Source organism: Sciurus carolinensis, chromosome 1, assembly GCF_902686445.1.
Source record: "Sciurus carolinensis chromosome 1, mSciCar1.2, whole genome shotgun sequence".
Classification (NCBI taxonomy): domain Eukaryota; kingdom Metazoa; phylum Chordata; class Mammalia; order Rodentia; family Sciuridae; genus Sciurus; species Sciurus carolinensis.
The window spans coordinates 198,749,171-198,776,109 of record NC_062213.1 but is presented as its reverse complement, the minus strand read 5'-3'; the positions used below and the strand labels follow the sequence as shown (position 1 = coordinate 198,776,109).

The window sequence follows — 26,939 nt, the reverse complement described above, 5'->3', positions numbered from 1 at the left end:
CCCCATGAGGTATGTTCCACCACGTGCCCCCACTACAGTGGGTGCCCCACCACAGGCCTAAAGCGATAGGTTCACCTGCACAGCTGTGAGCCAACATAGACCTTTTCTCTTCCTAAGTTGATTACCTCAGGTATTTGTTATAGTACCAGAAAGCTGACTAACACGCTGGCGCACCACAGTGCTCTTGCCAGTCAGACTGCCCCGGGGCTTGCCTCCTGAGCCCAGTACAGCACCTGGACTTGTTGAGTCAGTGAGTGAATAGATGAAGACAGACCTGGTCGAAGTACTGCATATATTTACCAGCCCTGTGATCTTGGAAAAATTCTATCACCTCTCTCTATCCTGTTTTTAACTGTTAAACATTATAATAATTACTATGGTAACAACGACACAGTAATTAAAAGAATAGGCTCTGGAGCCATAATTGTCTGCACTCGAGCCCTGGCTCTGCCTCATGCCAGCTGTGTGATCTGAGGCAACCTACTCAACCTCTCTGTGCCTTGGTTTTCTCATTAATAATATGAGGATAACAAGAGTACTTATATAATTGTCCTGGGGATTAGATGAGCTAATGGGTGTAAAATTCTTTATCTAATATTTTTTTGGGGGGTACCAGGGATTGAACCTAGGGTGCTTAACCACTGTGCTACATCCTCAGTCCTTTTTTTATTTAGAGACAGGGTCTCACTAGGTTGCTTAGGTCCTCACTAAGTTGCCAAAGCTGGCTTTGAACTTGCCATCCTCCTGCCTCAGCCTCCTGAGCCACTGGGATTTCAGGTGGGAGCCACTGAGCCCCGCTCATTATCTGATATTATTAATACTCCTTAACAAGAATGATCCTCTCTTTACACGTTAATTGGGAACCTTTAAGTAAGAAGTACCCAGCAGCGTGCCTGGCACAGGAAGAAGAGCTTAGCAGCGAGCACCCGTTATCTTCTCTCCGGCCCTTGGCCCTCTGTGACTGAAGGAAGAGGATTCCCAGCAGGTCTGACAGGTGAGGGTCAGGAAGGGGGAGTTCCACTAGTGGCCACTGGGGGCAGCAGAGGTTCCGCGCACTGGGGATGGCTGCAGGTCCCTGAGTCCCCAGCAGGAGGAAGGAGATGACCTGTCCTCTCTGGGCAGGAGTGCACTCTCCCCAGCCCCCATGTGAGAGTTAGACTCCCCACCCTTCATTTGCTGGCCAGATCACCTTGGATGAGTCCTTTCGTCTCCCTCAAGCTCAGAGTTCACATCCGGGGCACAGGGATAGAGTGGGTGAGGGTTGAATGAGCTGGAAAGCACAGCCCCTGGGGTGGTGTGACTGCTTAATAAATGATGCCTGTTTCCAAGGCAGCTTCTGGACTATTACTGTGGACCCCCCAGCCAGACTACATGGGCTTAGGTCTCGCCTCCCTCCCTCACTGACTGTGTGGTTTTGGGAAAATGATTTGACCTCTCTGTGTCTGCTTCCTTGTCTGCAAAATGGAGATGATAATAAGGGTACACTTATCTTTTGGGATTGTTGGGAGGGTTAAATGAATAGTGTGTTCATCAGCTTTCTGTTGCCATGACAAAAATGCTTGAAAATTTTCAACTTGTAGGGAGGAAAGGTTTATTCTGGTTCTGTTTCAGAGATTTCCATCCATGGCTACATTGTTCTGTGGCCTGTGGCAAAGCAGACTATCAAGGTGAGGAGGACCCGTGGTGGAGAGAAGCCGTTCACTTCATGTCAGTTGGGAAGCAGGGGGTGAGGGGAAGGGACCAGAGTCCCCAGTTCCCCCCAGGGCACACCCCAATTTCCTACTTCCTCCAACTACCATCTACCATTTCCTCCACCTCCCAAAAGCACCATCAGCTGGGGACCAAGCCTTCAGCACCTGACTTAGGAGACATTCCAGAGCAGGCCAGAATAAATATGCAAAGTTCTTGGACCCGCCCCTGGTGATAGTGCTATGTAAACATTTGCCAGTGTCGCTATTATTATTATAAATTGTAGCATCTTTGCTGTTATTGTTCTTATTCTGAATAAGCTGCAACATTTTAACTTTCCATAGAAACCTTCCTGCTTGAAGTGAATTCCACAAGAGGGAGCTTAGAAGATAAAGGTAGGATGTGGCCCCTGGATAAGGAAGCACTTTATCTTTTTGTTGGACTAGATCTAACTTGGGAGCTGGGTGCTGGGTGCCCGCCTCAAGTGCCGGAGACTCCAGAAGATAGCAAGTCTGAGGCCAGCCTGGGCGACATAGTGAAACCCTATCTCAAAATAAAAAATAAAAATAAAAAGGGGTGGGGATGTGGCTCAGAAGTGGAGCACCTCTGGGTCCAATCCCCAGTTCCACCAAAAAGGGGGAAAAAAAATTAATAAAGGTCTGACTTCTGGCCCAAGCAGACTGAGGCGGGGCGTGGAGGCCAGCTGCGTTCCATGAAAATGCTCCCTTGTCCTGTTCCGCCCCGGGACTGGGCTAAGCTTCTGCCTGTAGTGCAGGCTCTTTGGAAGCCCCTGGAGGAGACCAGGATCTCTGCCAGGTCATTTAGGGCCCTGAGAAGACCATCAAAGGGCACTGGTGAGCCCGTGACAGGCCCATAAAAGTCTCCAACCTCGCCGGCACAGATGGCAGGGTAGATCTCGGGTAAAATCCTCCCCCTCCAAGGACAAAGGTCTAAGCAGGTTTGGGGGGAATATCCCACTCTAATCCTCTCTGCTGCACCTGGGCCCCAGAGTCCTACTGGGATGACGGAGGGAAGAAGAGATCAGCATGGTCCCCGCTGGTGGCCATCGCCACAAAGGCAGGCCAGAGTTTGCCAAAGGGCCGCACAGTCTCTTTGGAGTCCCTGGGCGTGGACTGCCGCCTGCAGATGCCTGTGGAGGTAACAGGAATACTTGTCAGGCTCAGAAGCAATGGGCTGTCACTCCAGGCTCCTCCAGGAATGTCCCTCTGTCCCGTTTTTGAGGTTTTGACCGATGCCGGGCACAGTGCAGAGGCTGCCATGTGCAGAGAGGAGTCTCTGAAACCTCAACCCAAGACCAGGTACCACGATCAGGTCCATCCTACAGACGGGAAACCCGAGGCTCAGAGGTGAGATCATCTGCCCATGACACGCACTAGGGAGGGTCGGAGCTGGGATTTGAGTCTTGGTCTCTCTGCCTCCAGACTGTCCCCAGCCTCCTGGGGTGGGTGGCCCCAGCGATCCCCACCTGCTGGTAGGCATGCCCTCATTAAGTCTCCTCCCCTGACTGTGTGACTTCGTGTCACACTACTAGTGAAGAGACTGGGGAAGAGACGTCATTTCCAAGGTGAGGGCGCAAAGACACCCCGGCTTCCTCCTTGCACCCGCCGTTTCTGCCTCACTCTTGGGGCGCCTCCATGGGAAGCAAGCTGCCATTTTGCCAGCACATCCGAGAGCCAACAAGGAACTGAGCATCTCTGTCCAAAACCCAGGAGGAACAGAATCTTGCCATATAAGCAAATTTGGGAGTAGCTCCTCCCCAAGCTCCTGCCTTGAGTTGACAGCAGGCTGGGAGACCCCTGAGTCAGAGACACCCAGCTAAGCTGCTTCCAGATTCCTGACCCATAGAAAACCAGAGGCAGTCAAAACATGCAGTTTTAAGCCACTAAGCTTTGGGGTGATTTGTTACACAGCAATAAGTTACTCATACACTTCACTCCTAGACACACATACAACACACACCCAAGCAACCACCAAGAGGAAGAGGAAAAAAGACCAGCTCAGGTGCCCCGGGGAGAGCTAGAAAGGCCTTTGGAGCTGCTAAGTCAGCCTTTCGTTTCACTTTTACCAGTGAGAACACTTGGATACAGAAACAGAAAGTCACTTACCCATGGTCACACCCAGCTTGGGAGCTGAGGGAACTGGTTATGCCAGCTGAGGTCTCCAGACCCCTGGGAAGTCTTTTTTGGTACCAGGGATTGGACCCCAGGGGTGCTTAACCACTGAGCCACATCCCCAGCCCATTTTTTTTGTATTTTATTTAGAGACAGGGTCTCACTAAGTTGCTGAGGCTGGCTTTGAACTTGTGATTCTCCTGCCTCAGCCTCCCAGGCTGCTGGGATTACAGGCGTGCACCACCGTGGCCGGCCGTCCCCCTGGGAAGTCTTGCCAAGAGTTCACAGGAGTGTTAGGAACCTTCCGGCCCTCCGCAGGGCCCAGCTAGAGGGGTTTGGAGTGAGTACGTCACACATCGGCTGGGAGACTGCAGTAAAATATCCTCTTCAAGTGTTAAAAACAGGCCAGGAAAAAAAGGACTGAAAAATTCCAGGGGGCTCAAATATCCAGAACCAAGCAGATGCCAAATATAAGGTTTCTTAGTACAATGCTTCTTAGGGTTTGCTCCTTAAGCCAAACAGATCTTGTAGTTTTCCTCCTGTGATCTAAAGGAAGTTCCCTTGGGAACCCGGGGGCGCCGTGAATAGACCTCATTGACCCCTGTGTCTCCAGGTCCTTTCTGTTTTCCTTGGTGACACTCTGTCAGCCAGGGTCAGGGTCAGAGGGACTCCGTCTGGCCTGGGAACACAGAGCCAGGACAGCTCCCCCTCCTCCCTCGCCTCCCCCAATTCCTACTGCTTTAAAAAGGGGTCACCAGAAGGACTGGACAGGGAGGCTCCTGCTGCCTCTCCTGACCTCTCACCTCCCTTCCTGCTGCCCTGCAGGGAGGGGCAAGACACATGTGCCCCGGAGAAGGTCTGAGGGAACCAACTCAGCCTAGCGTCTCCAGCACCCAGTCCCACAGGCTTCTAGAAGCAGGATTAGCTTCTAGAAGGATCTAGTAGGGTCTCTGAGTCGCGGTGCAACGTCAAGTGGTGTTTTGTTTTGTTTTGGTTTGTTTTTTTAAAAGGAATTTCAAGGCAAGGGCAGAAAGCGTTATAGGGCCCCTTTGAGCACAGACCCCGTTGTGACTTCACCGTTCAAACACCCAGAGGCCGGCCCTGCCGCAGAGTCGCCAAGGAGACCCACCCTGGAGTTATCTCTGTGTGGGACCTGCACGGGCCGCTCAGAGCAGGAAACGGGCTGTCAGCTCTTGGCTCCCGGGTCTTGTTGTAGGACTAAACAGAAACGTGTGCTGGGCCAGGGCGTCCTTGTGCGCAGAAACACACCTCAGGAAGAAAGCCTCCCACCAAGGCAGATGGCTTCCTGGTAGACGAAAGCGCGCAGCCGCTGCCAGAAGCCCAGCGTCCAGCGGAGCTGTGCGCAGGGAAGGCAGGCTGCACCTGGCGGGGGGAGGAGGCCAGGGCCGCCAAGAACCCCCAGACAGGGAGGGAGCCAGGTCCCGTCCCACGTCCTGCCCCTCAGTGTGGGGAACACACCCAGCCAGGGCCCAACTGTGCTGAGGAAGGAGAGCAGCAGAAATTTCCCGGGACTGTGGACTTGAGAACCAGCTCGAAGAACCGCAACGCAACTGGGAAGTCTGTGCAGACTTTTTTGGGGTTGCAGAGGGGAATCAAGATGGCAGTGGAATGAACACTGGTGGCCAAGGGGCGAGGCAGAAGCTTCTAGACCTGTTTACTTTATTCGTCCTTCTCTTCTTTCTCATGTCTTCTTCTGCATAGATTTTAGAGCTGCCAACATTCCAAACTTACAACATCTGGAAACGCTGGGTCCACATTCCTAGTGCATGAGACAGGCGCTGATGGCCACTTATTTGCCACAGTCCCCACCGTTCCTTAATGTCTTCTTGATGCCGAATCCAAGCAACCAGTGTTACATAATCACACTCTCGCTGTCTTTTCCCTTGTCCTGGGGAAAGGGCACAACTCTGTCAAGAGTAAGGAAATAGCTGGGCATGTTGTCACACAACTGTGATCCCAGCAGCTCGGGGGGACTGAGGCAGGAGGATGGCAAGTTCAAAGCCAGCATCAGCAACTTAGTGAGGCCCTAAGTAACTTACCAAGACCCTGTCTCAAAATAAAACATAAAAAGGGCTGGGGATGTGGCTCAGTGGTTAAGCACCCCTGGGTTCCAGCCCTAGTGCAAGCAGACACACACACACACAAAGTGGGAAAAAGAAACTTGGGGAAAGTGTGTTTCATTGTTGAAGTGAAAATTCTCCCAGCGCTCACTATGCACAGGGTGTCTGTCCTGAAGAAATACCACCTGGGAACAAACAGCAGCAGGCTCAGCCACTCACTCATTCATGCCCCCAGGTGGGTCTCCAAAGTTATCCTAGGCAGACTCCAGGCCCAGCTGCCTCTGGGACAAAGGTGTTCCCAGCTTCTCCAACCTCATGGCCTAGGGCCATCTCTCTTCTGGTAATCTCAGCAAAGGCAAAGGAATCAGCGATTCCCGGCACCCCTTGGTGTGGGGTCAGTTTTCTTCTCCTGGAATGGCCCGGGTCTTTCACCTGTGGGTGGTTTTCTTCTACTGTGCTGGCCAGTGCTGGGCATGCCCGTCTGCCCTCCAGGGCGGCCAGGACCTCAGTTAGGCAGGGGTGGGGGTCCCGGGCAGCCTGCAGACCTCTGAAGCTGGGTTTCCCAGTCATTGGGAAGGTGAGGGGGATGTGAGAGGAGTGAAGCTGGGAAGGTCATGTGGTTAGTGGCCGGGCCACTGTGGTTGGCGAGAGGCGGGCCTTCTCGCCCACAGTCAGGAAAGTGACACGTGAAAGGTTTCAGATTTGGGGAAAGTAATTTGGTTCCCACAGCTTGTTGAAAAGTGTAGGCCAGTGACCTAGAGCTTCCTGCTGGGCCAGGGAGTCACTGGTTAGAGCCAGGCCGGCAGGGTGGGCTGCGTGCTGCCCGGGAGCAAGACGAGGGACCCACAGTGTGTGTGACTCCGGGCCTGGCTTGGCTCCCCTGGCTTGGCTCCCCTGTGTCTACAATGTGGAAGCCAGAGCCGCCTCCAGGGGCTGTGGGGAGATAATTAGTCCTCCTAAAGAGCATCATAATCCCAGATCAAAGGGGACCCCGGGCTGCAAGCACTTTATAGGAGCATCAGCAGCCAGTGGAACACCGGCTCCAGGTGGTGGGTTCAGATTTGCAGACCCTCCAAAGTGCTATCAGCCACAGGCCTTGGCCGGCCTAGTAACTCCCTCCACCCCCACTATCCTGCCTGCAGGCCGCTGCCCCCGTTGGGGAGTTGATAAGCAGCCCTGATGATGGACAGAGTGGGAATTGCTGATGCCCCAATTTACAGATGGGGAAACTGAGGCTCGAGAGTGATGTGAGACCCTAGGCCTCCCACCAGAAAACAGCCTCCTCTGGGTTTAATCCCCCACTGGTCCCACGGGAGCCCTCAGGATTCGATTCACCTGAAGGATGGCGGGTCACGGAGGACACGAGCGAAGGAAATGTCCACCCTTTCCCAACTCACTCTTTCTACCCTCTCGGGGGCAGTTTGGGGACTCGGCTGTCTCCAGGTGTCCTCTGCACACTGGAGCGGGGAGCGGGCTGCAGCCTTCCCTTGCCTTCATTCGGGGCCCTCAAAGATCTCGGCCCCAGGGAGCCGCTCCCGACCCCATCGACGCCGCCGTCTCCCCTCTGACCCTCGGTTTCCCTGGGAATGCGCATGTTGCGGACGCACCGAGCGGCCGGGCGCACCGTGGGCTCCGGGAGGCGCTCCGGCTGCTCCCGGCGCCGGGGCGGGGCCAGGGGCGGGGCCTGGGCGGGGCAAGCGGCCCCTCGCCAGCCCGGAAGGAGCGGGAGGAGGAGCGCGGGGCTGGGAGTCGTTCCCACGTGAGGCTCCGCGGCGGATTCCTCGCGTGCGGCGGCCGCGGACGGCCCGGCGCCCGGCCGGACAGAGAGCCCTGGTCCCGCGCGCCGGCGGCCGGGCGGGCGGCGGGGGCGGCGCGCGGCTGCGCCCGATGCGGCGGCGGCCCGCGGGACTGTGAGCCGGGCGCCGGCCGTCGGAGCCCCCAGCGCCGCCACGGGCAGCGCCCCCCGTGTCCGCGGCATGCGGGCGGCCGACTCCGGCTCCTGGGAGCGCGTCCGCCAGCTCGCGGCGCAGGGCGAGCCGGCGCTTTCCTGCGGGGCGGGCGCCGGGCCCGCGCGCCCCCCGGGCCCCGCAGCCTGCGAGCTGTGCGCGGACGCGGCGGGGCCGGGCGATCCGCCCAGCGCCGGGGCGCCCTCGGCTCGAGCGGATGGCGACTGCAGCCAGCCGGGTAGGTGCGCGCGGGGCGGGGAGGCTGGCGCTGCCACAGGCCGGGGAGCCGCCGGGGCCGGGCGCGCGGGGGCGCTCAGGGCCGGGATCGGGAAGAGGCTGGTGGCAAAGTTCTGGCCGCGCGCGGAGCCCGGCGCGCTGGGCGGGTGCGGCGGGGAAACGCGCGGGACGTGGAGTTAGTTGTTCAGCAGGGGGGCGAGGGGCCTGGGGACTCCCCGCACTTCATCCTGAGCTCCCGGAGCGAACTGTAGGGAGAGGCCAAGGCCGCGCCTGTCCGAGGCGTGCGATCCCGTAGCGCTTGGAGACCCAGCTCTCAGCTAGACCCCCGCGCAAGCGTGGGAAAGGGGCCGGCCCGGTGCGAAGTTGGGGCGGCCCAGCGACCGCATCTGTAACCCATCTGGCAGCCCTGTAAAGTCCCGAGTTGAGAGCCCCTTTACTGCCGCCCCTCCGAGGGGGAAATAGAAGGCTCCCATTTGCTGGGAGCCGAGAGCTTGCTGCCTTTCTGCTTGAACTCCGAATAATGCAGGAAGGAATTGCAGCGAGGGAGACAAATGCGGTGATCTAATTGCGTGTAGTTGGCCAATCCTCCCCACTTGGAAAACAGCGTTTTAGGGTTAAACTGTTCCCAGTAGGTGCGCCCATTCTGTCCACTTCAGGCCTCAGCTAGCTTGACCCTCCAGCCTCCCGAGTTAGGTAATGGGTGTGTGCGATGTGGGGGGCGGGGCGGGTCAGGAACCCCTGGATCCGCTTGATTCCCCTAGGAAGCAGTTGAGAATGGAAGTCTAAGGACTTTTCTGAGAAGGGTCTGTCACCATCAATTTGAAGTTCAGAATACTGTTTCCAGGAAAAAGGGGGGAGCACATGTTTTTCCATTATTTCTTGAACACCTCGTGTGTTCCAGGAATTCTTGTGCAGTGTGTCCAGAAACCTTTATTGCAGCCCTGGGAGTGAGGCTGTGGGAGGCAGATGAGGGCAGAAAGACTCAGGACAGAAAGACTTGCCCAGGTGCTCACAGTCCTGAACCTTGGTGCTGGAATTTAAGATTTTGTCTGTTGCAATTTGAAGCCTCCACTTTAGAATACCTCCCCAGGCAGCAAGCTCACCAGCCCCCCAAAATCCAGGGGCTTATTTGCCTAATAATTACTTCTTTCCGTTGAGGAAGAGCAGCAAGTCTTGCTGATTCCTGCATTGGCAGCGATGGGAATGCTTGGGTGGCAGAGCAAAGCATTCCTCTCTGTTGCAGGGAGTTCTCTTCGTCCAGTGTGCCCAGTTGCACAGAGAAGTTAAGGGCCAAGGCCTGTGGTTGTGCAAAAAGTGAGCCCGTGGAAGAGTGTGAGGAGGTTGCTTGTCTCCTCAAGACTCAGTTTACCCATCTGTACAGTGGGAATGGGGGCACCAAGTAAGGACTGCATCCTTCAGAAGATGGTGTCTGGCAGCACCTCCTCTGGCTCACCACGGAGGCCTGCGTCCTTGCTTTGCCCTCCTGAACCTGTCAGGGTGGCGTTTGCTTGGTGTGTAAAATGCTTAAGTGATCCAAGGCTTTGTGGTATGTCAGTGGAAGTTGTTATTATGTAACATGTGGAGGGCGCTGGGTGGAGATTGTAGCTGTTGCTTTGTGTCTAGAGAGGCTCCATTCTTTGTTCGTGATAACCATATCCTAATGACATGCTGTAGCCCAGAAAGGCCTGTCTCCCGCGTACAGGGCTGGTTGTTTTCTGCTCACGCTCTTGATGTGTTCCTGAAGGGGAAACAGCTTGGAGCTGTCTTTGCCGGGTTTCTGGTGGCATCCCTGGCAGGAAACAGGCTCAAACAAGTGACTCAAGACAAAGTTTTGCGTTTTCTCTACCCCCTGGCTCTCGCCATCCTCCTCTTTCTCTAGGTCTTCCTTTTCTTGCATAGCTGGGGATGGAGCCCAGGGCCTCCCCCTTGCTAGGCAGGTGCTCCACTGCTGAGCTACACCCACAGCCCCGTCTCTGGTTCTTAAAGATCAGAAGTTTCAGAGGGCTTTCCCGATGGCCGGGCCTTGAGGCAGCCTGCACGGAAATGGTTTCTCCGTCCAGCGATTGTCAAGAGGGTTTTCCTCTGGGAGGGAAATGGGAAGTCTTTGGCTACCGCAAGCTGAAACTGTTACCAAAATAAACCTTCGGCCAGGCTGTCGGTGACTCGTCCTAGCATCTGGGCACTTTGACCTAGGCTGACTTGGCGCTCGGTTTAAGGAGCTGGAAGTGTTGCCCCGTTTGGTGGGAGAGTTGGGGGATTGACACCTCATGATGGGATGGAGGCCTGGACACCCTCACATTGTCCAGGAAGAGTGACCTGGAATCAGCAGGGCCCTGGACCCTGGGATGGTGACAGTTTGGGCCCCCAGGGTGGGTGGACCAGGGACCAGAGCAGGAGATGGAAGTAGGGTGCTTGCGGGTGGACCTGCTTCCGGCCCGATTCTGTTTGACCTTGAAATGCTCCCCGGCCAGTTTCCCGGTTGGAGCAGGGGGGCTAACTGAGGGTCAGGTGGTTCCAGAGCAGCCCCTCCTGGGGGCTCCGTGGAGATGTGGAAGCTGAGAACATGAATCAGGTTCTTCGCTCGCTCGCTCGCTTGCCGTTCACGCAGTCACATTTCCCGGGCATTGCTCCTGGCCAGGCACGGTCTGCCGGAGCTGCTGGAGACATGGCAGCCAACACAACTGCGGCCCTGTTTCCATGGAGCTTCGATTCTGGGGGAGGAGACTTCCAGTAGGCAAATGTGCAGGGGACGGATGCGTCCAGGGACGGGCAGCGCTGGGAGGAGGCTGAAGCTGGGAGGGTCCAGCGGTGGCAGCAGGTGCTGTTTGGCGTTTAGGTAGGGCGGGCAGAGAGAGATCTCGCTCTGGGGTGCCCGGGCCCTAAGGCAAGAGGGGGTTGCCGACGGCTAAAGGCACCAAGACCCTTTTGGAAAAGGTGGTGAGAAATCAGTGTCTTTGCAGACCAGCTGCTTTATCTGTCCACCTTGGACGCGTCTGAACGAGGTTCCCTTTGCAGCATTTATTATGTGTCATTATCATTTGTATCTGTTGCTTCTTTCCCCTCCCCCTACACGGAACCCATGGGGGAGGGGCCTCCAGGGTGCTTGTACATCTTTGCACACCAGCTTCCAGCGCCTGGGAGCCAGTTGTGGTAGTCACTAAACAAGATGCTTGTCTTAATTAGTCTTCCCAGCCACCCAGGGGCAGGTGTGGTGGCTGATCCCTTCCACAGGTAAGGAAATGTGCTCAGAAGAGTGGAGGGACATGCCCAAGGTCACACGGCCAATGGGTGTCACGGCTGGCAATTGACCCCAGGTTGCAGGCTTGCAAGCAGTGTGGAAGGACCCCGAATTGTACCTAAGGAAGTAGATTCTACTTTAACTTTTTTTTTTTTTTTTTTTTTTGGTCTTAATTCTTTATCTTGTAAAAAACAAGATGTGGCCTCTTCCGGACATTCCTTGTTTTAAGTAATGCCAGCATTTGCTTGTCTTTGAATCTTTGGACCTTAGCGATTTCAGCAGGAGGGCTCTCCACCCTGTGGGTCAGGGATGCTCCAAAAGGAAGCCACCCACTGTGACTGGTGGGTTGACTGTGAGTGTCCCTCAGCCCACAGGGCAGGGTGGAGGCCACTGGGGACTTGGCTGTCCTAATGACCAGGACTGAACCCATTGCTCAGATTGGTTTCCAGAGAGAGGTCCAAACCCGTGGTCAGCCACCTGCTCCTGTGTTGTGGTTCTCTTATGGGCTACACTTTGTCCCTCTGCCAGGGCAGGTGGCACCCCAGCTGGATAGCAGGCACCCGTGGGAATGAGACACACGTGCTCATTGGAACTCCTCAGTTCTGCACATCGCTGACTGTGTGTCCCCAGACAAGTGCTCTACCTTCCGAGCCCCCGTTTACCTTTGTATAAAAGGGGATCCTGTTTGCCCGCCTGAGAGCTACTGGAGGTTGGACAGGAGTCTGATTAGCATCCTTGGTACCCACGGGCCAATACCAGGGGAGGAGCTGGAGTTCCCATTTATCCAGAGTCCAGAGAACTCGAGGTGTGTGTGTGTGAGGCTGTAACGCCCGCGTGTGCATTTTTCAAGTTTAAAATGCTGGGATTTGACTGACGAACTGACTGAAGACAGCCGGCCGCTCGCTTGGCCTGAGTCATCGGGAACTCTCCATGGTGCTCCTGAGCCCTCTACGGGGGTCACGGCCAGCCGAGTTGACCGGTTGACTTGCCGGTCCTTCTGGAGGAAGAAGTGTGTATTCTCCTTTCCATCATCTCAAGAGCCCCCAAGTGAGTGGCCCAAGGCCAACAGCACCCCCCAGCCCGGGGGATGGCGGGAGTCCCCCTTATCCAAACCCAGCCGGTCCACAAGCACAGACAGCCAGGTGGGGATAAGCGCGCCCAGCACAGCGCATCGTGAGCACGGCAGCGGTCGCCTGGGGAATCCTGTGTTTGCTCTGAGTCACTCAGGGCCATTAACACTCCGGAGAGGCAGGCCAGGCTGACAAGGCGCGGTGTGCGCAGCGTGTGCAGCTATTTAATGGATTCGCTCTCCGTCCCCGCGGCGGATGCTGCGTGTGCCTGTCAGGGAGGGGGCAGGTCAGGATCGCCTCCCGTTCCCCGGGGCCCCCCGCTCTGCGCCCCGTGTGCCGGCCTCCGGGAAGGTAGGGACTTAAGGCTTTCTCTTGTCTGCTGTTGGGACGCCTTCAAGAGAGGCCAGTCAGAGGGCGCCGCTTGTGGTGACTCCTGGCATCTTGTGCCCAATGGCGACAGCCCATCAGGAGCTTCGGCAGCCCCCGATTTGGAAGAAACTCCCTGCGTGGAAGGGGTGGCAGGTAGGTGAGTCCTGCCTGATGTCGCAGCCCGATGGGGCGACGTGCCCTGACGAAGGAGCGCAGAGCTGCTGGGTGGAGCGTGGTGATAGTCTTCGGCCTACGTGCCGGGTTTGGGGACTGCGTCAGGAGCATCCACACCTGGCACCTGGCAGCTGATCCACAGGTGCTTGTCCCTGGTCGGTGCCTGGATTGGCAGGTGGCTCAGGCTCCTGACGTTTGGGCTGTAACTCGATCACAGGCGGCTGAGCGTGTTCAAGGCCTCTTGGTTGTATAGAAGCTTCAGGAAGTTTTCCCTGGGGGCTCGGAGAGAGTGGAAAACAGCGCCGCCGTGGCTCCTGGCCGGCTCCCGCACCTCGCAGCACCATCCCGCCAGCGTGCGCTGGACTTTGAAGTCCTGTGTGCCCAGGCTGGAGGGAGTGTGTCTCAGGCGGGCCCTGTTAAGGATGAAGAGTCACTTACTGAGGGCGCTGTGTGGCCTGGGTTTGCTCAACCCCCTTCTTATGGGACAGCTGGCCTCTGTCCCACCTTGCAGATGAGCCCACCCAGGATGTTAGACAGGAAGCAGGAATTAGTACACGTGGCTGTTCCAGGCGGCCTTCCACAGGACTCTACTTCCCTGTGGTTTCCTCGTCAGGGCCCAGAGCAGAGGCTGAGATGCTGCAGTTGTGGGTGTGGGTGTGGGTGTGTGTGTGTGTGTGTGTGTGTGTGTGTTTGTGTGTGACATCGTCATCTTGGGCCTGCCGGCTTCCAGCCATCCAGGAGTGGATGTGAGTGAGCATCCCTAGGAGCTGGTCCCTGATTCTCTGCCTCCAAGGGGCTCCATCCCCACCCCGCTGCCCCAGCCAGAATCCAAGCTTACCCTGGCTGGGAGGTCCCACCTGCTGTCCCCGTCCCCTGGCCATTTGGGAACCTGGAATGCTGATCTCTGAGCCAGACACCTCAGCAAGGATGGGGTCACGTGTCCAGGAGTGAGCAGGAAACTCAGGCCGAGTTTCCACAGTGAGGGAACAGCCTGCTTCAGGGGCCGTACCCCACTCCACGGTGCCAGATGGGGTGGTCTCCAGGGTCACACTGAAAACTGGCAACAGGCACACGAGTCAGGGTCTCCCTCTTTGCCCTCGCCCTGACCCCCTCTCTCATTCAAGGGGGTCTCTCTCGGCCCTTGGGGATCTCAGTCTGGGGTGCTCACTAGCATGCAGATTCTCAGCCGCCCTCCCATCCCCCCCAAGCCTGCTTCTTTATCAAGTGCCTTGGGTGGTTCCATATGGGGGTTCCACAGACCCGTCTTTGGGAAGCGCTGCCCCGGAGGCCAGGTTAGTTTCGAGGTCTGTGTGCTGTGGTCCCCTGCACCCTGGTAGAATAAGTAGCAGCACCCTCTCCGTTCCACTGGGGTCTGAAGTGGATGGAAGGGGGCTGGACGCCCTGGCTAGATTTCGTGGTCTCCTCTTCCTTTCTGTTCCAACCCCAGCCTGGGCACCTGCTCTCGGAATCCAGTGGCAAGAGCCGTGGCCCTGCTCCGTCTTGCGAGCTCACAAGACTGTCCGGCGGGGAGGCCAGGATGCCGGCCCCGGCCCACCGGCCTCTGCCGGCCAGGCCTTCCTTTCTGCAGCTCCTCGCTGCTCGTGAGCCGGCCCAGGCTGGGCCGAGGAGACTCGCAGGCCAAACGCTCCTCCTCTGACTCATCCAGGTTCTTAATCTTGGTCCCCAAAGTCACTGGTGGAGCCTGTTCTTCCAGCCTCTCCGGCCTGGCCCCACCTGCCCCGCCCCCTCGGGTCCCTTCTGTTGTCAGCCCTGCAGCTTTGCACTGCACGGGCAGATGTGTGCCGGGAACGGCTTGGCCGCCTCCTCCTGGCCTCTCCCACGGAGGCCAGCCTTGTGGAGGACAGCCCTGGGGGAGGGGTGCTGTTTGCTTTGTGTCCTGCAGGCCAGAGGCCAAGGAGCTTGCGGGCGGCGGTGGGGAGACCCTGCCCTGCGCGCCGAGCCCTGAGACCAATGGCTCACATGCAAGTCTGCGGCGATGTTGGGAACGCTGCGCCTGTGTTTATTCAAGGGGGACGACTAGGGCTTCTGTTAGTTTGTTGCCCCTGGCGTTTTCCTGACCGCTCAGCCTGAGGACCTCCCTCGTCCCCAGATCTGCTTGAGCAGGTGCAGGAGGCGGCGGCCTGGGCTGCAGGGAGGCGGCGAGTCCTCCAGCTCTGGAGCCTTGGGCAGGGCGGGGTGTGTCCTGTCCAGACTGGAAGAGACCGAGGGCTGGATGGAGCCGTGCCTGCATCCCACCTAATCAGTCGGCTTCCCCATCCAGGCCCCCAGCCGCCACCTCCGTCCCTCCTTTCAGCTGAGGATTGGGAAGTGGGACCCCTCCCATCTGTGGCTCTGCGGCCACCTGCACACCCCGAGCGTTCCCTGCTGCCTGTCCACCTCAGCACATGGGCCAGGCTGAGCCCCTTGCCTGTGTGACACTCTCTAAGCCCCTGCAGCCGGTGGGCCTGCATCTCGAGCACCAGTTCTCGTCCTTCCTGGTCGCCTCTGAGGCCTTCTGGCTGCACCAGCAGCTGACCTGGGCAAGCCTGTGTCTCCGATGTCCCTGATGTCCCCTGCCAAGCTGGGGTCTCCCACCCAGGCTGCTGCGTTTCTTTGTATGGGGTAGAAATGTCTTTCCTGTCCTGCACCCAGGGACTGACCCAGGAGGAGCCCCTTTCACAGGACGGGGAGTGGGGGCAGATGCCATGGGATCTCTCCAGGCTGGGAATGATCTGTCCGCAGCCGTAGCCCCTGGACTTAAAATGCCACGGCACCACTGAAACTGGATTTTTAATTTTCTCTAATTGTACAAGGCCACAAGTGGCTAGGATTCTTTTTTTTATTTAATTTTTTAAGATTTTTACAGAGTGCATTTTGATTCATTGTATGCAAATGGGGTACATTATTTCATTTCCATGGTTGTACATGATGTAGATTCACACCATTCGTGTAATCATACATGTCCACAGGGTCATGACGTCTGTCTCAGTCCACTATCTTTCCTTCCCCCTCCCCATTTTCCTCTACACCATCCAAAGTTCCTTCATTCTTCTCTCCCCCCCCACACACTACCCCCTCTCATTATGTATCATCATCCACATATCAGAGAAAACTTTTGACCTTTGGTTTTTTGGGCTTGGCCTATTGTACTTAGCATGATATTTTCCAGCTTCATCCATTTACCAGCAAATGCCATAATTTTATTCTTCTTTATGACTGAGTAATAGTCCATTGTATATATATACCACAGTTTCTTTATCCATTCATCAATTGAAGGGCATCTAGGTTGGTTCCACAATCTAGCTATTGTGAACTGAGCAGCTATGAACATTGATGTGGCTGTATCTCTGTAGTATGCTGATTTTAAGTCCTTTGGGTATAGACCAAGGAGTGGGATAGCTGGGTCAAATGGTGGGTCCATTCCAAGCTTTCTGTCAGAGGTGACCTTGAATCAGGACTTGATGCCCAGAAATAGTTCTTTGACTCCTCCCAGTTCATAAAGACCAAGATGGTCATTTTGCCCCCTTGGGCCCTAAGGCTTCCATGCGTGGCCCTTGGGCACCCAGGAGCTTGTTTCTAAAATGTTTCCTGGACCCCATGCCAGATCTGGGCGATCGGGAGGCTCTGGGGACAGGCCTGAGAGGCTGCATTTTGAACAAGTTGCCACCACCCCTCGAGACGCCCACCCACTCTGCGGCGAGGACTGAGGCCTCCGGCACCTGCCTCTTTACCTGGGTGTCTTCCCCACCCAGTGGCCTGCCTGTGCCTCCCCGGCCCTCGCCTCCACCCGCAGCCTCGGCAGCTCGGTCCGCGGTTCTCCAGATGCGCTGCCAAGAGCAGCAACTCAGTGGTCCCTGAGAATTTTCTGCAAATGCAGAGACCGGTGTTCCTGGGCCGGGCCGGGCGAGGGCCACGGTGCAGCTGAGTTTGCAGCTGGGGCGAGCCTCCTTGAGACCCTCCCTCCCTCTCTCTGTTTTTTTTCCCTGTGGTGCCGGGGATCGAACCCAGGTCCTCCTGCATGCCAGGCAGATGCTGTACCACCGAGCCACGTCCCCAGCCCCTTCCCCAGTCTCCCCGCACTCTGGTCTCTTCCCTCCTCAACTGCAGGTTGCCCAGGGGTATTGAGAGGACTGTCTGCCCCTCACGGGGGCCCTCTCAGGTCCCAGCCTCACCCCAGGGACAGCTGTCATGGTGACATTAGGGGAGGCAGCAAAGACCCGCCCATCCTCCCGGGGGGTGGCCTCCTGCTCCCCCAGTGCCAGAATCTCAGGAGAGCAGAGGCCAGAGGTATCCTGTCCCTGGGCCTCCGAGTCCTCTCGTGAGGACCAGGCCTCTGCTGCCTCTGCTGCCTCAGCCCTGTAGGACGACTGTGCCCGGACAGTGCTTCTCCCTCTGGTGTGTGCGGCGCCCGTGGACAGGCGGGGAGGGAGGCTGAGCTCCAGCCTGGCCCTGCTGCTCACCTGCGTGGGACCTGGCGCAGGTGGCTGGCCTCTGCACTTGCTGAGTGCCCCAGGCCAGCTGGCTCTGCTCAGGGTGTGGCTGCTCCCTGGGGCTGGGCAGGCGCTGCGCACCATCTGAGGCACCTTAGGAACGTGGTCAGTACCATCCTGATCTCGGCCAGGGTGAACCTGTACTTAGCACGACCACCTCGTCCTGTCGGGCCCAAGGCTTGCCCGGTTTCAGCACTGAGAGCCCCATGTCATGGGGCCTGTCCTGGGCCAGCTAGGACGTTTGGTCCCCCAGTGACCTTGGGCCTTACCCCGGTGCCGGCCACCCCTGGTGGCTTTGGTCCTGCGGAGAGGGATCCCTGCCCACAGCCCGAGGCAGCCCTACCCGGCCCTCTCCCGGGCCTCCCCCATCCGTTCCTTGATTTCCCCTCCCGCGGTCACGCCACAGGCCTGGTGGTCACCCCAGTGCAGACCCCAGCTCGGCACCCTGTCTTACAGCACGTTTGCCGGCTGGTCACTTGGTCATCAGGCAGGGGAGCAGGCGGAGCAGGCCAGGTCTCCCTCACCACACTGACATTTTTTCTGGCTGGAACCCTTAACTTGAAGGAAAATGTCCTTCCTCATCCTCTCCCAGGTCTGATGAGGCCTTCATCTGTCCCCACAGCACGTGTCTAGCGCCTCCTGTGTATTCAGTTTGATTCCAGGGATAGCAGGTGACAGTCCCCTCCTGCCTGGGGAGGAGCCCAGGGTCTCTTCGGGGTCCCCCGAGCCTGCTGCCCCTCCTTACCGCTCTCACTTCCCGCCTGCACTAGTGCCATCTCTCCCCATCCGAGCCGTCCCTTCTGGAGGAGGATGTAGTGGACAGCCCTGCAGGATGTGATGGCCACTCCTGGCGGCGCTTGTACCCTCGCTGGTTGGGGGCCTGGAGGAAAGCGGTGCTGTGGACCCGTGGGTGGCGTTGCTGGTCTGGAGCACCCGCTGGGGCGCTGGGGTTGGTGCCCGGGGCGACCCCCACGCAGCGCCCGCCAGCTTCCTTTCCCTTCCTGCGCTCCTCCTTCTCTCCCGCCCGCTGCTCCTCCGCTGTCAGGGACCCGCCGAACGGTCCCCGCCTGCCTCCCTGTTCCTTCCAAAGCCGTTCCTCTCCCGCATCCTTGGATCGCGCCTGATGCGAAGGCGCCTGTGGTCCCAGGTCTCGGGTCTCTGGTCTGCGCGTGGGGCTGGGCTGGCTCCGCCTGAGCTCTCCCTACCCGGTGAGCTGCTCCCTCGGTGGCCTGTGTCCAGGCCTGCGGTGGAGCCCCCTCCTGACACTACAGGCGGGTGGCAGCGGGCACTCTGAGTGCCCCAGGTGGCCGCAGGCGCCTCCACCTCCCCAGGAGGCGTAGCCCTCCCTGCCCTGGAGCCCGGGAATCTCTAGCAAGGGTGACTGACCCCCTGGAGGCAGGCGGGGTACTTGGCCCCAGGAGCGTGGGGCAGGGAGGACAGACTGGCTCAGGACGTCCAGCGGGGGGTCCTCCGGGCTTGGACAGTGTCGGGGTCGGAAACTCCTCCTCTTCTGGCTGGTTTTTGGCCTTTGCTCTCCTTTTTACTGAGCCTCGAGTCCCCCTCCTGGTGGTGTCCGCCCTGTGGCCTGTGGCCCTTGAAGATTCCTCACACTTAATCAGTGTCCTTGACATGGTAACCCCTCTGACGTCAGGGGACAGCCTCTGAGGCACGTGGACCGTCCTGTCTCGAGCCTCTTTCCTCCAGGACAGGGCGGGTGCGGAGAGGGTGGAGGCAGGACACCCCACCGCCTCCCCGCGTGGCGTGGCCTCCGGTCCACCGCCCACCGCAGCCCTCTGTGAGGCCGGAGTCGGGCCGCTGAGTCCCAGCTGCTTCTGCACATCCCAGGGAAGACGTCCCAGAACGAGCTGTGTCCCAGCGTCCTGATGTTGCCTCAGACGACTCGGCAGGGCCTGCAGAGTTCACGCAGCCCCCAGTGGACAGGCGGGGGGCGAGGCAGGTGGACAGGGCCTCGGGCGGGGCCAGCGGTCTGGACCCAGGTGCCATCTTTTCTGCTGCCATCTGCCCCTTGCTGGCAGCCCTTAGGCCCAAAGGAACCTCAAGGCCACTGACCTGTTCCCAGACTCGATTGGGGTCTGTGAGCAGTCCCATGGCCAGCTCAACAGTACTGGCCTCTTGGAGGAGGGACCATGAACCTGTGCACGCAGCCCGGAGATCACAGAAGCGGGGAGGGGGAGAGGACATACCTCAGATGCCGACCAGCGGGCAGCCGAGACTGGGCTTTCCTGCCTGGGAATGTTTAACTTGAACCGGCACCTGGCGCCCAGGCCGGGCCAGCCTGGGTTGGGGAATCTGGTTCCACCCGCACTTCCGCCCAATTAGCTCCTTGCAGGTGTGCGGGTGGAGGTCCTGGTCATTTAGGAGATTTACGGCTGCCTCCAGAGAGCAGTGGGGAGCGTTCCTGGGCCCCCGGGCTCTCCCCAGTTAGTTTCCAGGAGAAGATGTCATTGAAAACCCCGCCCAGGATCCGGCTCCAACGCACGTATGTCTGCCCGGCCCGGGAAACACCTGGCCTGCGGGGCTTGGGCTTCTCGTCAGGGCTGGGGTGACCAGAGCCTGCATGGTTTGCCTTGCAGTGTCTGCAGCAGTGGACTGTCCCGCCGCTGGAGGTGGTGACCTCCCTGGCCTGGTTAGTGATCGGCTTCTAGTTCCAGGGAGATGTGGCCACAAGCCCACGAGACGCGGGCCTCCTCCTGTCCCAGGGTGGTCGCGGTGCCAACCCCTGCTCCTGACGGGGCCACTTCTTCTGCCACCTGGGTTTTCTGCTGCTTCGCCCGCTGCAGGGCAGTTTGTAAGCGCCCGCGGCTGAGTGCGGGCACTGGGGGCGTTGATGTGCTGTTTTACATTCCCCACCCCCGTCGGTCCTGTGCGCCAGGGACACCTGCCAATCTCCTTCCCTACGCCACAGTGGTGTGTAGTATTTCTCAGTGTCAGGACAGAGGTCCCCAGCCCAAGGCCAGACGACCCAGTGATGCACAGGGTTTGAAGTTGGTGGCGTGGGAGGGGAAAGAGGCAAGGTCTGGAGTTGGGCGGGAGCGAGGCGAGCGGGGGAGGGCCGCGTGCGAGGACAGCAGACGCCGCCGCACGCTTTGCAGTCAGTGTTCCTGCCTCGCTTCCAGTCTCCCCTTTATCCAAGCTGGACACCCCGATCATGCAGCATCCAGACCCCCAAACTCTAGTGGTGCCATTTCTCCTGAGAGGCACGGGGGTGGGCTTGCAGGAAATACGGTCAGGGAAGCCAGATCCCAGGGGCTCCGCTTGACCGTTCACCCCAGGGCTGGTGCCAGGCAGGGGGCACTTCCTGGACTTATGGCGTGGGTTGGAGCCGCCCTGGGCGCTGGGACACACAGTACCTGCCTCCTGCCCGGGACGTTCCAGAAAGGCTTGGAAGGATGTGCCTGTCTGGGTTGGCAGGGGACGGCCTGGGAGCTGGTCTGAACCGGTCAAAGTCCGTGTGGCCTCTCCGTCTGCCGCTGGCTCTCGGGACACAGTGCTGGGTCTGGTCTCCGGCTCTGCTGAAGTGGGCGTGAGCCGAGCCGTGGGATTCTTTCCATTGACATTTTTCGCATAGTTTTCTCCTCTGCTCTCCAAGAGGCAGCGTGAAGGCAGCTTTTGACCTTTGGGTTGTTGGGGAGCCGGCCAGTCGGGGATGTTGGTGGATGTCGGGGGATGTCAGCAGCCGCTCCAGGCATCCTCCTACTCAAGCCTAGGCTGGAGAGCGGGGAGGTGGGCAGCAGGACCCCTGTGCCAGCCCCTGGTTAGAGCGGGTGTGCTCTTCCTGGGCACCGGCCCTGGCCCCCGGAGCCCCACTCTGCACACCTCTCAGCCAAGCAGCTTCAACTTGAGGGTTTGGGACGGAAGGTTCTAGAAGTCCCTGGGGATCCAGGGACAATGCTGACCAGCAGAAGCTGGTCTTAAACCCAGAAAGCAACGGCTCTGCGGGAGGAGCGGGGGAAAGCCGCAGACTGTGCTCAGGACTTGCCCTGTGCTGGCTCCGGTCCTGCACGTCCTGTCCCTGCAACAGCCCTGCCAGACAGGTGCGTGGCCCCCATTTTGCAGATGAGGAAACCGAGGCACAAGGCAGGGCCTCAAACCCAGATGCCTGACGCCAGAGTTGCGCTTCCCACCCCGGGCCACGGTGCCTTGGGAGCTGCTCACTGCAGGAAGCTGCACAGGCGGCTCTGTGTGGGGGTTCAGGTTCCCCTGGCAGGGGGACCACTGGCTTCTGACCTTCACCCACTGCTCCCGTCCTGCCCAAAGAGCCCCACACGCTCCTGAGCTCCATGGTGCTGTCAGTGTGTGGCCCACCCTGCCGCAGCCCCGCAGTGAGAGAAGGGTGTTATTTTAGCCAGTTTTTCATCTCGAGCCCTGAAGGTCGCGGCTGCAGGGGAGGAGGGACGTGGTGGTCCCTTGCTAGCCTCCCACTTTGAAGTTCTCAGCATGTTGACTCTGGAGAAGGCCTGGGGCGGGGTCTCCTTGGGCCTCTGAAGAGATAGTGGTCCTGGTGGGACGGGCGTGGTCCGAGGAGCCCAGAGAGGCCCCTGCGTCCTCAGGTCTGCATGGTGGGTGGGCTGTGCCGGGGGAGCGGGCCGAGGGGACTGGCTCAGGCTCCGCTGGACCCCAGCCTCCCTGTGAGTCTCTGTGATCGTGGGCCCTGGGTTGGCCGCCCTTTAATGAGCCCAGTGGAAGCCCCTGCTGGCTTGGGGTGGACAGTAGACGTGAGGGCCCTTGGAAGGAGACGTGAGAAGCTCAGACTGCAACGTAGCGTCGGCCTGGGGACCTTGTGTGCGTCAAGACTCCCTCTTGTCCCCGGCGGGGACAGTCACATGTGCCAAGGTCGGGGTCAGGTGGCTCTGCGGCACGTTGCAGAAGCCTCCCGGTAAGAGGTGTGGCCAAGGCGCGGCTGCCGGCCACCCAGCTGAGCACAGCCGGGGCCCAGGGGCCGCCAGGCGGGCCGCTTACGCTCTGCGCCTTGATTTCCACGTTGGTCAGCAGGAGCGGACTCCCACCCCAGGTCACCGGGAGTGGGCCTGTGCCCAGCGTGGCATGTCCCTGGCCTCCGGGCCTTCCCGTCCAGCGGGTTTTCCTGCCTCCCAGCGCCGTGACCCTGCCCGCTGGTTCCGAGCCCGAGGTGATTTCTCAGTTGACTCGACTGGCTGGAAACCCTGGCTCCCTGGAGCGTGGGAAATGCCGGCCGGAAGGGCCTCCCCTGCCGACTCCTCGGCTTGGCTTCCAGGGGTGGGTCTGGTTTCACATCAGGACACGGGGATGTGGTCCTGTGCCCCTCTGAGAAGTCCCAGATGGCGCCTGCTGGCGGCCGGCCGTGCCCCTCCCACGCCCACCCTGGCCGCCGTGAGCGCGGGGCTCGTTAGTGACTTTACTGCTAAACAATTTGGAGAGGCGGCCCTGCCAGCTTCCCTGAGTGAGACGGCAGCGCCTGCGGAGCGTGCTGTTTCTCCTGGAGCAGCTGCCCGGCCGAGCTCGGGTCGGGGAGTGAGGCACGCGGATCTGTGGGGCCCCGGGAGCCCAGGGCCGTCCACGCAGCCTGGCAGCCTGGCCGCACGTCCTCCTCCTCCTCTGGTGGTGGCAGCAGCTGCTTTTTCCCTGACACCAGTCAAGTCTGTTTGGGGGCTTTTCATCTATTACTCGTGCAGTGTCCCGGCAGCCCTGGGAAGTGGCCACCATTCTCCCACAAGGTCAAGGCCAGGGTCAGATGGCCACTAAGGGACAGAGCCAGGATGTGGACCCAGTAGTTGGACCAGAAACACTGCTGGTGCCCGGAACCATCATCGTTCTGCAGAGGTGAAGTGGAGGAACACGAGGTCTCGCAGCGGCAGGAACCGTCCGTCACCCGTCCCCGTCCGTCACCCGTCCCCGTCCGTCACCCGTCCCCGTCCATCACCTCGGGTCCCAGGGAGGCAGCAAGCCCTATGGCTCTGGCGTTGTGCGTGGCACCGTTGGTTAAGGTCCTCATGAAAACCTGATGTTGGCCGCAGGGTTGGCAGGTGTGGCATTTCCGTCCCATGCCCCTGTGTGACCGTGAGGTCCAGCCTGGGTCACCCGCTTCCCTGGTGGCTGTGTCCACCTGAGGGACCTTCAGCCTGACTCACCCGCCGATGTGCTGAACCTGAGTTGGTGCCTGACTTAGAACCCTTGAGCCGGGCACATGGCAGCGATGTGTCCAGCCCCTCACAGTCCAGCCCAGCGGTCAAGGGTGAGAACCTGTGCTCGGTGCCCCAGGGGCTGGTCACCACCGCGGGCTGGCGGACGCTTGGCTGGCCTCCTCGTGTCCCCTCCGTGGTTTGGTGCTATGTACGCGTCCCCTCCCGGAGGCGGAGGAGAGGGAGGCGAGCAGAGTCATGCTTGGCGAGGGTGGGCAGTGTCACCTGAGCCGCTGTCCCCCAGTGGACACCTCCCTTCCGGAGCTGGCCTGGGGGGCGTTGCCAGAGCCAAGACGGGGGAAGTTGGCCACTTTATTATCAGAAGTTCAAAGAGGCCCAGCTCAGCCTCTGCCCGCCTGTGGGGCTCCGTCCTGGCATCTGGATGGGGAGATGCCCACCTGGCACTCAGGGCTGCGGCCTCGTCCTTGAGTTTGGGAATCAGTCAGACTTCTGAGTCGTGATCGGCTGTGCCCTCGGCCAGCTCTGGGACCAGGAGTGAGCCAGCCACCTGTCCAACCTCTGGCTCTATGTCTGCCAAGCCAAAGAGCGTTGGTGAGAATTTGGCCAGGCTCAGTACCAGGCAGGTGGAGACCCTCAGGTGAGCCCAGTGGGTGCGTAGCTGGTGCCCAAAGACCCCTGCAGGGGGGTGAGGAGGAGAAAGGCTGTTTGGGGCGGTTACGGTCTGGAAAGAGCCTGGAAGCAGAACCATCCAGGTTTGGCACAGCTGGGGAGGCGCAGCAAGGAAACAGCGAAGCTGGAATCTGACCACAGGAGGTGGGTGCTCGCTGCTGGTTTGGGGGACTCCACTGTTTCTCCTCCAGTTTCTGAATGAAGAGTGATACCTTGTGGCACTTGGCAGACAGCAAGTAGCCCTCAAGTCTGTGGGGACCCTGGGGGCCCAGACAGCTGTCCCCACGGAAGCAGTTCATCAGGGTTATTTTTCAGTTGCGAGGGACATAAAATCCATCTTAACTGGCTGAAACACAAAGGGAAGTGTATTGGCTCATGTGAGTGAAAAGCCCAGGGACAGCCCTGAATTCAGGTGGGGTGTGACCCAGGACACAGGCATGCCGGAAACCGGCTCTGTCTTGTTGGCACTCCCCTCATGGTGGCAAGAGGGCTGCCAACAGCTCCAGCTCCACCCTCTAAGCTTGAGGCCATCAGTAAAGATGGATCCTCATCTGGGGATTAGCTCTGTCTGGTGGCCTGGCTTAGGTCACATGCCCCCTTCTGACCCAGTCACAGTGGCCAGGGTGATTCAGTGCTCTGATCCGTCAGACTGGGTCAAATTTCTATCCCTGAAGTGCAGGTGCTGATGGTGGGGTGTTTCCCAAAAGAAAAGGAAGGTTCTGTGTCAAAAAGAAGGAGCACAAATGCCAGCTGGACAGATGCATCTGATGCCCAGTCCAAGGGGCACAGGCAGAAACCTGGGGCAGAGAAGGGAGGAGAGCCGGCCGCTCGGAGGAGGCCTGGCTCTGGGGCTCAGCAGGCCTGCCGCGCCGCCTCCTCGTTCCGGGGGAAATCCCAGGCCCGTCCCCTCAGCCACCAGACCTGCCAGGTGCTGCCGCGGCCTGCTTCTCGTCCCTAGGGGAAGGTGTTCCAGGGCAGTGGCCGCCCGGTCCTCAGGGTGGCCAGCCCTCCCTCTCCCATGCCCCCTGCAGCACGGCGGAGCCTGGGCCAGGCTTTGGGGAAGCCGTCGTCGCGGTCAGTGCCCATCGGGAGCTGAGGGGCCAGCTGCCCGCGTGGCCGGCTCCCCTCCCCTCCACACGATCGATCGTGTATTTGGAGGGTCACACACTTCGCGGTGCAGCATCCTCTGCCGAGGGAGCCTCGCACACTCGACTGGGACGGGAGGCAGCTCCCGCTGCGGCCCGGGCCCCGGTTCCGGTTCTGCCTGACAGCGAGCTGCGTGCCCGGGTCCTCCACTTCCTGCAGGCGGGGAACCGCCTCCGTGGTGACCCTTCCAGGGCAGGCACCTCGGTCCCTCCCCAGTCCCTGGCCACGTGCTTGGTGAGGGTGAGCTGCGGAGCGCTTGGGCCCCAGGTGGCCGTGCGGCTGCAGGGAAGGTGGATCCAACCCCCGAGGGAGAGCGACCACGTGAAACGGGAGGCAAAGCCCAGGGCAGCGGATGCGTCCGCCATGCCTGCCAGGAAGTACCAGGCGGCTCCCCGGGCGGGCCGACCTGGGGGTCCTGTAGAGGAGTGGGTGGGTGCGCTGAGGGCGCCCTCCTGTGGGGGGCTTGCCTCCTGTCACCTATGAGTGTCAGGATCAGGTGACAGAGGCCCAGAGAGCAGGGACGTCCCCGCAGTCACAGCCCAGCTCCCGTCTGCTGCCCAGGCCCGTTTCTGGCCGGGTGGGCCTTTCTCCACAGGCGGGGGCCGGGGGCCCCGGGAGAGGCCACCTGGGGACCATGGAGCCTGAGGAGACCATGCTGTGTCCAGCTCCTCCCACTGAGGGTCCGCCGAGGGTGGACGGGGCCTGCGGGAAGCCAGGCCAAGGCCACGCCCACCCCCGCCAGGCCCAGGTGGTCCGGAAGCTGCCCTTGGGGCTGCTTTGCAGCTTCCGTGGCCGCACACGGCCGAGTGTTGGGTCTGGGAGCCCCTGCTGAGTGGCCCAGAGGCGGCTCCAGCCATTCGTAGAGCTTGCGGGACCCACAGGAGCTGGATCTGCAGCAGGCCCGGCGTGGCAGCTGCCGCCCGGGCTGCCCAGGACCAGGACCCCAGCCCCACTCGGATGTCAGGAATTAGTGGCGGCTCTTCAGGGCACCTGGAGGGTCTCCGCCCAGTTGGGGGTCCCGAGGAGGGGTGAGCACAAGGCCTCGCCTGCCTGGCCCGCAGTCCCACGGCCTCCTTGTCCGCACTGGAGGGTGTCGCTCGGGGGTTCCAGGTAGGGGCTACACCTCAGGACCACCCTGTGCCTCAGTTCCCTGCAGGGTGGGGACCAGGGCCCAGGGCTCTTGGGAGGATTGAGAATTAATGCACATGGAGGCCTCGAGCTGTCCCCGCACGCATGAGGGCCCAGAGATGCTACAGACGTCACCGGGCAAGGTGACCAGCCACTCCAGCGGCGGAGGGAGTGTCCCAGGCAGCTGAGACGCACCTCTTTCCCACCACACGCTGCCCCCGTGGAACAGAGCAGAGGGGTTCCCTGGTCTCTTGGCCAAGGCCCCACCCCTGCCCTGGGTCCACTCCGAGGACGCTGCTCCCCAGGCTCTGGGTGCACTGGGTGACGTGCACATTGGTCCTGCCGCTGTCTAGCCTGAGTGTTGCTTGCTTTCTCTCACGGCCCACAGGAGCCTTTGCATCTGGCTAGAGACTCCCTGGGGGTGACAGCG

The 26,939-nt window shown here is 59.8% G+C and overlaps 1 protein-coding gene across 6 annotated transcripts in view; it reads left to right on the top strand.

Moving 5' to 3' along the window:
* Kazn (kazrin, periplakin interacting protein) overlaps positions 1-26,939 on the top strand; it is a 1,015,267-nt gene that overhangs the window by 879,119 nt on the left and 109,209 nt on the right. For 2 of the 6 annotated variants that reach the window (XM_047558696.1, XM_047558716.1), the window contains exon 1: positions 7,743-8,086. The exons of the other annotated variants lie outside the window; for them this stretch is intronic. In XM_047558696.1, the coding sequence (XP_047414652.1) occupies positions 7,879-8,086 (208 nt within the window). In that variant the 5' untranslated portion in view covers positions 7,743-7,878. Of the gene's footprint in view, positions 1-7,742; positions 8,087-26,939 lie in introns of those variants that run through there. 6 annotated transcript variants of the gene reach the window in all.